At 39.7% G+C, this 14,256-nt stretch overlaps 3 protein-coding genes across 8 annotated transcripts in view; 2 read left to right on the top strand and 1 right to left on the bottom strand.

Annotated features, from left to right (window-relative positions):
- Nucleotides 1–10,232, bottom strand: part of LOC138128945 (calcium release-activated calcium channel protein 1-like) — a 14,516-nt gene extending 4,284 nt beyond the window's left edge. The window contains exons 1-2 of one of the 4 annotated variants that reach the window (XM_069045183.1): nt 10,096–10,232; nt 542–659 (exon numbers count right to left, since the gene is read on the bottom strand). In XM_069045183.1, the coding sequence (XP_068901284.1) occupies nt 542–652 (111 nt within the window). In that variant the 5' untranslated portion in view covers nt 653–659; nt 10,096–10,232. Of the gene's footprint in view, nt 1–541; nt 660–6,235; nt 6,980–7,008; nt 7,332–9,551; nt 9,867–10,095 lie in introns of those variants that run through there. The other 3 variants (XM_069045184.1, XM_069045182.1, XM_069045181.1) reach the window with 3 other exon arrangements.
- Nucleotides 1–10,497, top strand: part of LOC138128948 (methyl-CpG-binding domain protein 4-like) — a 41,461-nt gene extending 30,964 nt beyond the window's left edge. Inside the window, exons 2-3 of the mRNA XM_069045190.1 lie at nt 3,528–4,121; nt 10,157–10,497. Of these exons, the coding sequence (XP_068901291.1) occupies nt 3,534–4,121; nt 10,157–10,189 (621 nt within the window). The 5' untranslated portion in view covers nt 3,528–3,533 and the 3' untranslated portion in view covers nt 10,190–10,497. The remainder of the gene's footprint in view (nt 1–3,527; nt 4,122–10,156) is intronic.
- Ald1 (fructose-bisphosphate aldolase) lies at nt 4,376–14,256 on the top strand. 3 transcript variants are annotated; one of them, XM_069045178.1, is made up of 4 exons: nt 4,376–4,517; nt 12,446–12,843; nt 13,304–13,790; nt 13,839–14,256. In XM_069045178.1, exons 1-4 carry the CDS (start codon nt 4,402–4,404, stop codon nt 14,065–14,067), a joined length of 1,230 nt encoding a protein of 409 aa, XP_068901279.1. In that variant the 5' UTR covers nt 4,376–4,401; the 3' UTR covers nt 14,068–14,256. The 3 variants fall into 3 exon arrangements, with proteins under 3 accessions (XP_068901279.1, XP_068901280.1, XP_068901281.1); XM_069045179.1 differs by lacking the exon at nt 4,376–4,517 and adding an exon at nt 10,349–10,497; XM_069045180.1 differs by lacking the exon at nt 4,376–4,517 and adding an exon at nt 11,108–11,261.

The raw sequence follows: 14,256 nt of genomic DNA, 5'->3' as shown, positions 1-14,256 counted from the left end.
TATTTTGAAAAGTTGCTGACTCAGCCCCAATTATTTCCAGTAGATTTTATCGGCGTGCCTCGAAGGAAGCAAACAGGTTTTCTTTGTCACTCAGTATACTTTTGTTGGAGGCTGATTTGTACGCGGTCATGTTTGCGTAGTTTGATTAATGATGCGCGTCAAGGTTTTTGCCCAAGTTGTTCATCTCATCGTCGATTTCGAAATTCGAATTCTTTTCTTTTCGATGCGTTGAACCCAACACTATTTAACAATTTTTTAAATATCTACAACGAAATATCCGGAGGCGGCGAGTTTATCCCACGTATGGAAGAGCTCGCAAGGCTGGTCTACCCTCGCTCCGCTTCCTGGACTTTCACTTCTATTCCAATCCTCAACAATAGCATTTTATCGACAAATGTCAAGCACGCCCGCGAAGAACCACAACTCTGGAAAACTCCGGACCCCCAAATGTCCATTGTTCCGGTCAATGCTAAGTGTGACGTCAACGCGCGCTTCCGGTATCGGTGACTGTCGATTGGTCGTGGGGTGCACGGTAACTCACCCATGAGTTGGTGTGTCCTCTGCTCGTGGCCACGAACAGGTCCGCCGAAGTGTTGTGTCTTCGCATTTTCCGGACCACGATCGGAAAATCAACTTGAGTCGACTGATCCATTTTCACTCTAGAAAAAATACAACCTGAACTGATTGGACGATGCGAAGCTGTCATTAGCGTGTTCGTCATTTCCTCGAGAATTATTGAATTTAATTTGCGGTTAGGAACGCGTTTCCGATACAACGGTAGTCGGAAAGTGCGAAGCGAGATGACGAACTGGGGGAGGATGTGACGAACGCTGAGGGACAGAGAAAGAATTATTAAAAACATTTTTTTTATATCAACAAAATAAAATTATGCTGATCCTTAACCACAGTTTTCAAGCAATTTATTTATTTATTTATTTATTTATGAACTTTGAATACTTTACATTACTCTATGATGCCGCATGTTCTGGTTCCACGCCATTGCAAACTACGAGTAAGTAAAATAGTTACTTATGCAACAAGTGCAAAAAGTGAATGATTATTGCACGCGACGTGAAAATTGTCCCAAGAGCCGCAGGCGAGTGGGACAATACGTCAAGTGCAATTACACTTTTAGCACGTGTTGCAAAAAAAATTTGTCTACGATCGAACAAAAAAAACGAGAAAAAAACAACGATAAACAACAGTTCAGTCCTGTGCGTCATGTGTGAAGAATGCAATAAACACTCACTTTTTGCACGATCGTAGACAGACTGTTGACAGATGCGTGCAATAAAGACTTTATTGCACTAGTGCAATTAAGAGGCACTTTTTCCACTAAAAACAATGCAATGAAGACTCACTTTTTGCACGATCGTAGAAAAATAAAATAAAAATGACCGTACTTATGAATGCGACCATATTTGTTTTTATCTTGTTCCAATTTTGTTTTTTGTATTGTGATAAACTAAAGTAAAATAAAGATTATTGCAGGTATAGGAAGAGTTCCCGAGGAAGTAATCTTCTGCTCAAAATATTTAGCGTTTGTACAAACGTGCTATATTGATTTTACACTTGATAATTGTTATTCATGGACATGTAATAAAATGGAATTTTTTAACGATGTTTAAATATGAGAAAATGCTTAATGCGTAGTGATATTAGATGATATTGAATGTAGAAAAAATGATTCAAGAAAAATAATGTTTGTTATTTAAGTGCACATCGGTCATCAAATAATTCTAGACTTCCAGTGCAAAAAGAAAAATAATTTTTGGATGTGGAGCATGAGGTGAAGATTTTATTGAATAAAATGATCAGTCTAATGTCAATCTGTACTCAAGTTCTTCTACGACTAGAAAATTAACATCTTATTTGATACCATATGAAGGTAACGAGCGTTCAAAAAGTGTGTGGTCAAGTAGGTCGTGGTTTTTTCCTCTTTTCCAAGCACAAGAAGTCCCAGTTCTTTGTTTGTTTGCTTAACGAGTGACGTTGACATCTGTGGTTTGACAGCTCCATCACATGCAGATCACTTGATCGCAAGGTTTTTTTGAACACATGTTACCACCTTGACACCTGTATTACAATGTTCACAAAATGTGTATAAGTGGAATTAAGTGGGAATCTTCTGATAATTTTAAAAAATCAGATTTTTGGAAGCAAAATAAAAATTTGGGATTCTGTTAACAGTTAGTTTAAAAAAATAATTTTTTCCCGAATCTGTCACTTCCACCAGTACGAGAAAGTTAAAAATAAAAAATAGTTAACGAATAGGACAAATGGAAAAAATAAATCATAAATAGCAATTATATCTGAACTTAAAAATAATCGAAAAACTGTCATTTCTCTAAAGCAAGTGGACCATAAAGACAATTAAAATACTGTTACAACGCAAAGCTTTCATTATCCGAATAATCCACCTAAATTATTCATTAATAGCAGCTTTGTACACTCGACTCACTTCCTAACGTCACAGCATTCTAACACGCTTGAACAGTGTCACTGCGTTATGAAAACACTCCACAAGCTTTTCTCGAAAAGGTTCTTTTCAACGCATTTTGATAGCTAGTGGTGTATTTAAAAAAAATATGATTTGTGTAGGTATAGTCCAGTCAGTAGGGGATTTTTTACCTTAAAAAAGATGGGGTAGTGATAATTTTGAAATATGTTGTTTGAGTAGTGACCCTGATGAAAAATAGTTTCGACCTTGACAGCGGTGAGCGCGAGCCGCCATCTTGAATGAAAGGTGCAAAAAACATGTTTTCACAGAATAACTGTACGATCGTTCATTATATGGGAAAAATGTTCAAATGAAAGTTGTAAAGGATAAAATTTGATAACTTTTTTGTATTTGTACTTTTCTTTATTTTAACAACTTTGACAAACAAGTTTTTCGTCCATTTTTAACATATGCACTTGACATTTAAACTTGAGCCAAGTGTACACGTTCAGAAATCTATTAGGCAATTACGATCTTTTTGGGACCGAGTTGGCTATGATTTTTTCTTTTCATGTTGGACTAACTGATTCAGTGATGCAACGAATGCAACTGTCAAAATAATTTTGATACGACAAAAAATTTCCATTCAACGACGCTATCTATAATACTTCCAATTTAAAAAGCACAGACCAGATTTAAGAAATCCGGCAACAATGTACCTATTCAGAAGATATAACCTTAAACTGAAAACAACCTAACCTAACACAAAAAGCGTCAGTTTCCTTTAGGGAATTTAGTTATCACCGAGGTATTGCCAACAAAAACACAAGGTGGTCATAGCCAACTCGGTCCCAAAAAGATCGTGAATGGCCTAATATCAAAATATCAATAAGAGGCAAGTCGAAAGGTTTTAACTGAAGAACGTAGATCGTAGATTTCTTAGTGATTCTATGAACAGAATCTGGGGTTTTGTTTTTAATATCAGCCTGGTCCAACCAATGAGGTTAAAATTTTAACCTTGGAAAAGTGTAGAATTTTTGAAATTTCTTCCGTTTCAAATTGTTTCCTATCAAATTTTTTTTTTCAGACTAAAATGGGCAAATCGATCAAATTGAGCCGATATTTCGACGAAAACGTCCAACTGGTCTCGGGCGTGTGCCACAAATGCTACCAAAACCACAACGACGTCATCATAACCGGAGTAAACAGCGCCTTCTTGCGGCAGGCCGCCAAAAACAAAAAGCCAAGGTGGGTAGCCCCGCGCTCCCCTCACGACCTGGTGGAAGAATCGATCCTCGACAACCCCTGGGGCATCCTCGTCGCGACAATCTTCCTCAACAAAACGAAAGCCTTCAAAGCGAAACCTCTGCTCGACAAGTTCCTCGAGGACCACTCCGACCCCCGGAGCGTCCTGGCGAAGCGCCCCGAGGACCTGGACCCCTACTTCGCCGAGCTAGGCCTGAAGAAGCGCGCCCTCCAGATGTGGCGCATGAGCCACGACTACGTCCACAAGCCCTGGCGCAGCGTGCGGGAGCTGTTCGGCATCGGTCGCTACGGCGAAGACGCCTTCCGCATCTTCTGCCTGGGGGACTTCAGCGTCGAGCCCCAAGACCGCGTCCTCAAGATCTACCACGCCTGGTACCTGCTGCAGGAGCAGGACAACTCCCGATCGAAGGCCGAGGTAACGACCAAAGCGCTTTTTCACGCGGTTGTTGTGCAATTTCACGGTCGCGCACACGAAAATCGCACGGACAAATTTTAATACTTTTCCGAAACTAATTTTTACGCTTTTGTTGCGCCCAAGCGGAAACGACGAGCCGGACGGTTCTTGCACCGTCATCAGCTCCGGATTGGCGACGACATTAGCGCGCAATTAGGGCGGCGGGTCGCGGTTGGCGGTTTTCCGCTGGACGCGCTGTCACAGTGGAAAATTCGTCGCTTGTCAAAATTCGAGTGTCGACATGGAGGAGTCCCCCGAGGAGAGGATCGCCAAGATCGAGAGGTGCCAGGCCAAGCTGGCGGCTGCCAAGGCCGGCCTCCAGGCCAGGCAGTCCGGGATGGCCCCCGGAGCCGTACCGTACGTGAGTTTTACTCCCAAAATTTCTCAACTCGAATTTTCAAAATGCAAGTTTTACCACTCCGAAGTAAAATTAAAATTGTGTAGCATTTCCATATTTGAAAAATATCGAAATTTTGACCATTTTTGAAAATGGTTTGTGCTTTTTAAAATCACACTCTTCACCACGTCAACCATTCCCACTTGTTAGCATCAACACTTTGCCAAATTTCATTCTCACTTTTACTACCTGTTTGTTATTAGCTCTCTTACGTTCCCGGTTTTATTAATCTTATCTACTTTTTACACCAAAACTACTTCTCCTACTAGAAGGTGCAAATATTCAAAGAAAATTTTTTTCGACGGTTAGAATAATGCGCCAGACTTATTTCCCTTGTCCACCACATTGTCAATTGTTTTTTTTTGGAGGTTACAAAACTAATTCTAACGAGTCACATTTTAATGGACCTGTGACTAGCATGTTTGAACTTGAAAACTAAAATATAAATCATTAGTTATTGTTAAGGTTATTATTATTATTATTATGGTCATGAAAAAAAAATATCACATGATCTGATAATCATCTTCAGGACTAGTTTATTCTTTATGGAATTAAAAATGTAATCACGTGCGTTGTAAAATGCGAACATTTTGAAAAATAGAAAATCTTTTTTTTTTCAATTAACCGTCTTGTATACAGGGTGACCCACCCTAAAGTCACGTGGTAGGGTATGAATTTGCTGAAAAAATATATTTGAATAGACTTAAAATTTAAATTCGTTTTAAACGGGGTGGATCGATCTCAATTGTTTCTGGTATGGACCACGTGGCGACAGTCAACTGTTTGCTTCAATGTAAGTTGCCACTGTTAATTAAGTTAATTGAGCCATTTAATTTAATTAATTTAGCGATGAGGAGTTGTCACCCGATTTTTAAGAAATCCAGTCACAATTAATCTTGTGGAGTGTTAATTTCGCAGTGGGTTTTTATTGACACTTCTCTTACGCAAACTGTGGCACTGTTTCCACTTAAGTGCGAAATTGTTAACGCAATGCAATAATAACCGATTTCGATTGGTTTTATAAATTAATGGATCCATTGAATTGATAAAAAAAATGTGGAGGAGCCGAATTAAACACGAAACAGTCATTCTGAAGATCTAGTAGGTTTTGAAAAATGTTACGATCTGTCGTGGCTTTGTTGAGATTTTTTCAAAAATTCCATCGGCTATTTTGGCACAGCCCATAGTTGCTGTATTTTCAAAAAAAAATTCAACGTTGAAACTCTACAGCGATTTTTGAAAAAAAATCCATTGAAAATTCTCAAAACAGGTTTTTATTTTATCTGCCATTTTTGCAGATCCTAGTTTCTATATTTTCCAAATTTTATTCAAATTTCAAACCGAACCACGATTTTTGAAAAACCACACAATCAAAATTGTCAAAATATGATTTTTGTTGTGTTCCTTTTGAATTGATGAATTTCAAAATATTAAAAATTTCCTTTTTTGAAATTCAGATATCCGTCTTTTCGAAAAAAGTTCTCTTAATTCAAAAAACAACCTTAACCTTTACAGCTGGATAACTTTCAACATCTTTGCTCAGATCAATGAAACATTTCTAATAAAATCCCTCGAGCCACGCATCACGTCTGTAATAATTAAAGCCCCGCAATTTATGGAAAAACGCCGACGTGAATAATCACATTTTTTTCCTTCCGAGAATTGAAGATGTACTTACATAACCGTCGAGCATAATGGAGTGTTTAAAAGAAAATCAACAAATGACGTTACTCGCTGATTCCCGGATATTAACTGGCACTTTTGATTATTCTTTCGAAAAAGCGAAAAAAATCTACTGGTACCACGAGAGCTATCGTTTTGTTTCCAGTACCAAATCGTCATTGTCGCAGAAATTATTCATTCGAAAAGAAAAATCCAGTGGTACCGTAATGGTACCGTCTAGTTTTGAGTAGTACATTGTCATGGTCGCAGGAGCATCTTGATTATCCTTTCGAAAAGAAAAAAATCCAGTGGTACTGTGATGCTGTGGTGTCGTCTCCTTTCAAGTACCACATTGTCAGTGTCACAGAGCTACCTTCACAGAATCCATTGGTACCGCTGTGTTGTTGTGGTGTTCTCTCGTTTCGAGTACCACATTGTCATCGTCAAAGACGCACTTTGATTATTATTCTTAGACAAAATCCAGTGGTACTTCGCTCCGAGTACCTCACTGTTATGTTGATTATTTTTTATGATTTACGTCCACAAATACATAATAATGTTTGATAACGCGAAACTTATTAAAGGTCAAATCGCCAATAATGTCCACATGCTGGTCAGTACGTTGACAATTTAAATCGTCATATTGACAGAACGAGAGGTACCGCACACGTCGAGGGAGACCTCGCTCCCTTTCGTCGCCCTCGGGGCAAATTACAATACTCGCCTTAATTAATTTTAATTACCACGCCCGACAGTCGACGTGATCTTCCGGTACTGATCGCCACTCACCTAATCTTTGGTACTTGGATGGCACACACGAAACGATCACTCCGGCACCGGGTACCACACGAACGGACGAAGTTGCCAGCGCCGCAGCAGTACCACGAGTGAAGTGCGGAACTCGCGGTCTCACCTGTCGGTACTGACCTACAGGCCGGGTCCTCGCCGTCCGTTTTTTAAAGTCGGTCATCATCACCGCCGCCGCGTTCGCTTTTCCTTGCGGCCACTCTTCGACTTTACACTTTGGACCCGGCGGTACCGCGGTACTGATCGGTGGAATTCTCGCGATGGGCCACCCGGAAGGACGGTCGAGATCGACGATCGATCGGGGAATTAACAGGTTCGGTTGCCAAAATTGATATCGTTCGGATTGTGTCCAAGCTCCAAGTTGGTGGCGCTACCAAAGGAACCGCCGATTACGCAAATATCTCCGCGCAAACAACATCCTGACTAATTGTTGACACAACTGTAATAACTAATAAAAATCAAGTGGATCGTTGATTCTGACCGTTCACAAATATTTTGCGGTTTTCGATTTTAACCGAATTTAAAAAAAAAAGACCAACAAATTCTTTTTTTTACCCCCAGATGCGCCTTTTTCAATTTTTATTGAATACCTACAAAACACAAATGACATTTTCAAAAAATATATATTTTAGTGTTGTCAACACTCTAAGCTTTTGCGATTGTCAAATTTGGAAAACAATACTGTTAATAATAATGATGTTGATAATATTATTTTCATACGTACACAGAAAAACTTGTGATATAATAAATTATAACGAGGTAGTTATAATTCAGAAAAAAATATAATCTGTAACTACATACATATTTCGATATAGTAGGTACTTGTTTTTTTTTTTTCTTATCGTGACATTTTTTTTTATGTGGAAAGGTAATAAAGTATTTGTGTTCAATTTAGAATCTTTGCCAGGTTACAAAAACGTAGGTGTATGGATACGTACAACAGGTGTTCCATTTAAAATGGAAGAAAAACAATTGAATCAATAATATTTTTGAGTTATCGATCACGTGCACAACTGGTGACTCATCCAGCGTAAATAACCAAGAGAAATTAATTTCGGTCGCGTCACAGAATAAAGTCCAACACAGCAGGATGGTGCACAATCACACGAGAGCACGAGACACTTGTTTTCTTTTTGCACAAACAAAAACTGTTTTTTACGTTCTTATACAAACTATTCCTTAACATTGACAAGTTTTATGTTGTAAAAATAGGATAACTATGCAGAAATGGCCCACTTGTGAGAAAAAAGACCCAATTTACACACGAACTCATTAAATAAACTACTATTTATTATTTACGAAACAAGCAACATAAGCAACTCCCCGATAGTAGTATTATCCTGGAAAATTATTGAAATAGCACTAATAGCAGATTTAAACAGGATTTTAATCAAAGTGTGTGCTTTTCGTAATTAATTTAGAAAAAATCTTGTATGAAACACGTAGCAAAATGGTTATTATTTTGCACACGATATGTTGGACCACTCGTTAACACTCGTGGCCCAATTGTCATGTCTAGTGCAAAAAAGACGCTCATTTTGCAACTCGTTGCATAAATAGCTATAAAGTAACTATGAAAAGAATAAAACACATTTTTACAATTTTTTCATAGTGAGAAACATTCTTACAAGAGATAGGTTAGAATTAACGTCAAAATTCAATGACATTTTTTAAAATTATTCGATGGGTATTGTCAAGTAGACAGTTAATTGACAAATGGACAAAATCAAATTTACATTAGGAAAATTTTCGTTTTCCGTTTTTTTGCAACCAACTGTACTAGCCGAAAACATTTTTCATTTTCATTTTGTCTATTTATTTTTCACACGATCTCTCCACAGTTTTCGATATTGCGTTATGAAGTAATGAAATTCACTCAGCCACTCGAATTTAAAGTTTTGGACAGCCCAAGGAGTGCTTCAACATTTGGAAAACCTTGACTGTTCAACGAATTCAGACAGTGAGACCAAGGCAAACATTTGCTTAGTGTTATTTGGCTCCCGTGCAAAACACTAATCGCCGGTGTAATCATGGATGTTTGCCGTATGCAAAAGATGTTGATAACTTTTTTATGATGAGCAATCATATGTGACACCAAATGCGTTCCGAGAAATTGTGTCGTTTCAGATCAAGAATCGATCATTTTTGCTTACAACATTTTTGGCGCACCGGGGCGTACATCACTATGACACAATTAATTAAGAACAACAACAATGAAAGAATCGTGGGCAAGTTGCCGAATCGCGTGGTTTTATTTAAGGGCGTTTAAAAGTGTACCGAAAGAAGCGAAACGAATTTGGTTGTGCGATTTTTTGAAGGTATAGTGGTCAGAGGACCACTTGAGACGTGATATGGTACCTTAGTCATTTGAAAACCTTCCATGAGATTGGTTCGGATTAGTATTTTGCCCACAAGGGTGAGAGCGTTCGTACGAAAAATTACATTTCGACAGGACACAAACAAAAATGATGCCAGGATGCAGGATGTGATTTTTTTTTTGTTAAAATTAATAAAACTAACACTACCTTAAAAGTGACAGTTGTCCGGATTGGATTTTGTATATGTTTAAACGAATGCGAGTTTGAATACGAAGTGTAGAGAAATTTTTTCGAGTATGTAAAAAATATCACTGCGACCACAGAAAAATAATTGTTTATTTGGTGACTCGGAAGGTGTTTGACTCAGGTTTGACTGGTTCTGGGGAAGTTTGTTAGGTGGCGCCCTCTCTAGAGAACTGAGACAAGACGGATAATTTACATCATGGCCAACTTCATTCGTATGGACTTTCGTGTCTGATTTGAAATTTTTGACATTTCAAATCGGTCCAACGGTAGCGTCGCTTGCGGTTTTTTCTGAAACTACTAAAGTTCTCAATTGACAACTTTGGTAGTTTCAAAAAAAGTCAGGTTTTTCACGTGATGACATATTTTAAAATGTATGCAACCATCATTACACCCCCAGCGCAATCGATCGGATGAACAGAAATATTGTTTGTTTGTTTTTTTAGCTGTTGTACAATGATTTATTGTTTACCACATCTTTTTGTTTTTAGTTTGAATTAAAACTTACACATCTGCCACGTAATGTTAAATTCTTGTCGGTAATAAATCAACTCGGTACTTTGCTGCAGATCCCGACCACACAAGCGCCATCTCTCGACTAACACAACACACACTCCTAGTGTTGTAACGTTGCGTCAGCCGACCAATTTCACCCCTACGTCCACCCGACATAAAGACCATCGCGTCGACGTGATCAAAGTCTCGCCATCGATCACCACACGTCATCGTAGACACTCCTTTCTCCACGACTGATAAAAGAAGATGCCGATCGACGTCGTGACGTTATCACCGACGGACACTTTACCGTTCTCTTCGACTTGTGATCGACCTTCGTTGTCCTCTGTCTGAATTTAATTTATCAGTTCCACCCCGGCTTTGGTAGTGGCAGCAGGTTTAGTCCTTATCAGACGTGAGTACTCCATTTAACACCTTCACTTGTTTGTACGGAAGCTACTCGATAATCGGGACATCCGTCGTGGTTTTCGAGCTTTTGGGATTTTCGAACAATGATACAATTTCGGACATCGCAAAACTAATTCTCTTCCTAGTTAATTCTAATTTGTTGTCTAATTGATAAGACTCGATTTCGACAAGAATTGTCGTAGATTTAAATCGCCAGAGGTAATTGTGGCATCAGATAAAATTTCGTTGGAACAAATTTTTCGAAAAATTCGCGCAATCACCCCAGAGGTCAAATCCAATGACATTTCACTTTAATCACATATTCGGGAGAAATAAAGTACCGGTTTACCACTTTAAAAGTGCACGCCAGAATGGTAATCACCATTTAGAACATTTGACTTTTTCTCTATAAATACCATTTGTTCGAAATACCAATTCCACGGTGCGGAGAGGTCAAAGTCAATGACATCGCTTCGCATATTTTTTTCCCGCATATTTTCCTTTTCAACACCGCTGTCGTAACGAGCATCCTGTTTGTGTGTTTTTTCAAGAACCTCTCCCCCCTTATCTAGGTTTGGTTGGTTATCAATCGTATTGTTTTTTTTTCGTCGTTGTTTTCGACGATGTTTTTATCGGGACGAGCCCCTGCGGTCAAAAGTCCAAAGTTTGTCGATAAAAAACGAATATTTAGGATCGCCCGCGGCGGATTTCAGTCAGTGAACTTGAAACCTCGCGCCCGTGATATAGTGTGATCGAGAAAAAATTGTTAAGGTAGGCCAGGAAGCAGAGAAATGTCATTGAACTGACAAGTGACATTATTCATTAAGTTTCTGTTCAAGGCTCACTTGTCTGTACAGTTTATTCATGTTTTACCTTTTTATGTAATGTAAAATAAAGTAAAAATAAAATGGTAGAGAGCAATTAAGCTGTGCAAGATTAGATAACAAGAGACCTTAATTGAAAAATTACTACAAAATCTTTTTGCTCATGTTTTTAATCCAACATTATTGCCAAATGTGTTCATTGAGTAACTGTAACCCAAAATAACTTGCGAAATGTGTGATTATTGATTTTTATTGTAGCGGACCCAATAGCGTAACAACTTAAATCATCAATTAAAATTTATTTTCACATTTTACAACTTAAGTGCGATTATTTTGCAGTTTGATATTTTTTTATCGATGCACCGAGGCCTTTTTTTGATTGATTTCGAAGACTTGTCCAGAGTTTAGGTCAACAACGACAACCAGGATGAACACGATACGTTAACAAATACATCATAACCAATAAGAACACGACACCACATATCACAACTGTACTGTTTTTGAAAATGTTAGGACCGAAACGTTCCCAAGAGCACTTTCTTTCCATTTCTTGCCTGCGTAACGATCTTGTGTCAACTGTACAACGTTTATATTTTATTTCTGCTCGAAATACATCACTTACCGTAGAATGTTGTTTTACATAACAATTAGATAAGTACAAGGACTAAAGTCGCAAACTCTGACAATTTTTGACGTCACTGCGAAAGAAAAAACGGTGAAGTTTCGCATTTTACTCTTTCAATGCAGAAACCTGTTCACAGTGGTCGAAACCAATCGGTTGATTATTTAACTGTCAGGTTGGTGTAAAAGTCACGTCTGAGATCAAGGTTTTTTTCAACAACAATTGATTGGAGTAAATTAATTTGAATTTGTATTTGTTTTGGTTCCCCGTGACAGATCCAGACACCTGTTATTCGACAGTTTTGCCAGCTCACTCAATCCTGTCACCATCATGACAGATGACGCAGGAAACGTCAAAATATTTTTTGTAGCGTCATTTAAAAAGAAACCGTTTTCGTTTGAAAAATCGTAAAAGTCGAATCGTCAGCGATGCCTTGTTTCACGTTTTGTCTGGACTTCAAGTATATTGTGACGAGGGGGAAAGTCATGAGTGTTACCTTTGGTTTGCAGAAGCGAAAAAATATTCAAGATGGCCACCCACTTCAACTACCCCGATCCGGCGCTACAGGACGAGCTCCGCAAGATCGCCAACGCTATAGTCGCCCCCGGGAAGGGTATCTTGGCAGCCGACGAGTCGGTCAGCACCATGGGTAAACGTCTCACCGACATCGGTGTCGAGAATACCGACGAGAACCGCAGGAAGTACAGACAGTTGCTGTTCACCACCGACAAGTCTCTCGGCGACTACATCTCCGGCGTCATCCTCTTCCACGAGACCCTCTACCAGAAGGCTGACGACGGGACTCCCTTCCCGGAGTTGCTGAAGCAGCGCGGCATCATCCCCGGAATCAAGGTGGACACCGGAGTCGTTCCTCTCTTCGGGTCGGAGGATGAGTGCACCACTCAAGGTGAGGGACTTCGATCTAGGGATTATTTCATTAGTCACATAACGATAAAATGTTTCAAGTATGTTATGACGTCATTGGACGGTAGTGGGGGTCATGTTTGACCCCAAAAAACATTTCAGTTTGTCAATAGTAATTTTTTTTTACAGTGCTAAAGTCTATGTATGTTTCAAAGATGTTATAAAAAATTTGGCTTAAAGAAGAGTGTTTCCAGGGGTCATATCTGACCCCAAAAAAACATTATGTAACATGAAAAATAATTTTTGAAACAACAAAATTAGACCTGTAAATATGTATATTTATAGCTACTTTATTTTTAGTTACGATTGTGTTATCACTTACATTTGTTTTATTTGGGACTTTCGTAATGGATAAATCTAAAAAGTTATAAAATACTTTCATAACAATCAAAATAAACACACTCGAAAATAAACTCGACGATTTCTGAACGAATTGTGCTCAGGTCTGGACGACTTGGGCAAACGCTGCGCCCAGTACAAGAAGGACGGTTGCCATTTTGCAAAATGGCGGTGCGTGCTCAAGATCAAAGACCACACCCCTAGCTACCAAGCGGCCCTCGAAAACGCCAACGTCCTCGCCCGTTACGCCTCGATCTGCCAGGAGAACCGTATCGTGCCCATCGTGGAACCCGAAGTGCTTCCAGACGGCATCCACGACCTCGAGCGCGCCCAGAAGGTGACCGAGACGGTGTTGTCCTTCGTGTACAAGGCCCTCCACGACCACAACGTCTTCCTCGAGGGCACCTTGCTCAAGCCCAACATGGTCACGGCCGGACAAAGCCATCCGGTCAAGTTCAGCCCGGAGGACGTGGCCCGAGCCACCGTCACCGCTCTATCGCGCACCGTACCCCCGGCGGTTCCCGGAGTCACCTTCCTCTCCGGAGGACAGTCGGAAGAAGAGGCGACCATCAATCTCGACGCCATCAACAGGTGAGACGAGAAAATGGGCGCGGGACGGTTTTCATTGGCGTTTTGCAGGTTCCAAGGGAAGAAGCCGTGGGCGTTGACCTTCAGCTACGGACGCGCCCTCCAGGCGTCCGTCCTCCGGGCGTGGGGCGGCAAAGACGAGAACGTCATCAACGGCCAGAGCGAGTTGATGAAGCGCGCCAAAGCCAACAGCGAGGCCTCTCTAGGCAAGTACGTCGCCGGCAGCGTCCAAGGACAGGCCGCCGACCAAGGACTCTTCGTCAAGAACCACGCCTACTAATGGAAATCTCGATAATAATGACTTATACACACATACTTTTACAACATGTTTACAGAAAAATCGACATTTACCGTTTCATCAGGCGTTAGTAATTGTTATATTGTTGTGGATTTTTATTGTAATTATTTTTTATTTATACCATAGATTATACGTCACAATTTGTAAAAGATTAAAATTTTATTACGAGGA

This window comes from Tenebrio molitor, chromosome 4 (genome assembly GCF_963966145.1).
Source record: "Tenebrio molitor chromosome 4, icTenMoli1.1, whole genome shotgun sequence".
NCBI lineage: Eukaryota > Metazoa > Arthropoda > Insecta > Coleoptera > Tenebrionidae > Tenebrio > Tenebrio molitor.
The sequence above is the reverse complement of the archived record's forward strand: the minus strand, read 5'-3'. Positions and strand labels throughout refer to the sequence as shown.

Bases quoted from the DNA above. Each gene is read 5' to 3' on its own strand.
- Ald1 (XM_069045178.1), top strand. From the start codon at position 4,402: ATGGAGGAGTCCCCCGAGGAGAGGATCGCCAAGATCGAGAGGTGCCAG. The intron at 4,518-12,445 runs GTACGTGAGTTT...TTTGGTTTGCAG, and splicing joins ATGGCCCCCGGAGCCGTACC to AAGCGAAAAAATATTCAAGA. The intron at 13,791-13,838 runs GTGAGACGAGAA...GGCGTTTTGCAG, and splicing joins AATCTCGACGCCATCAACAG to GTTCCAAGGGAAGAAGCCGT.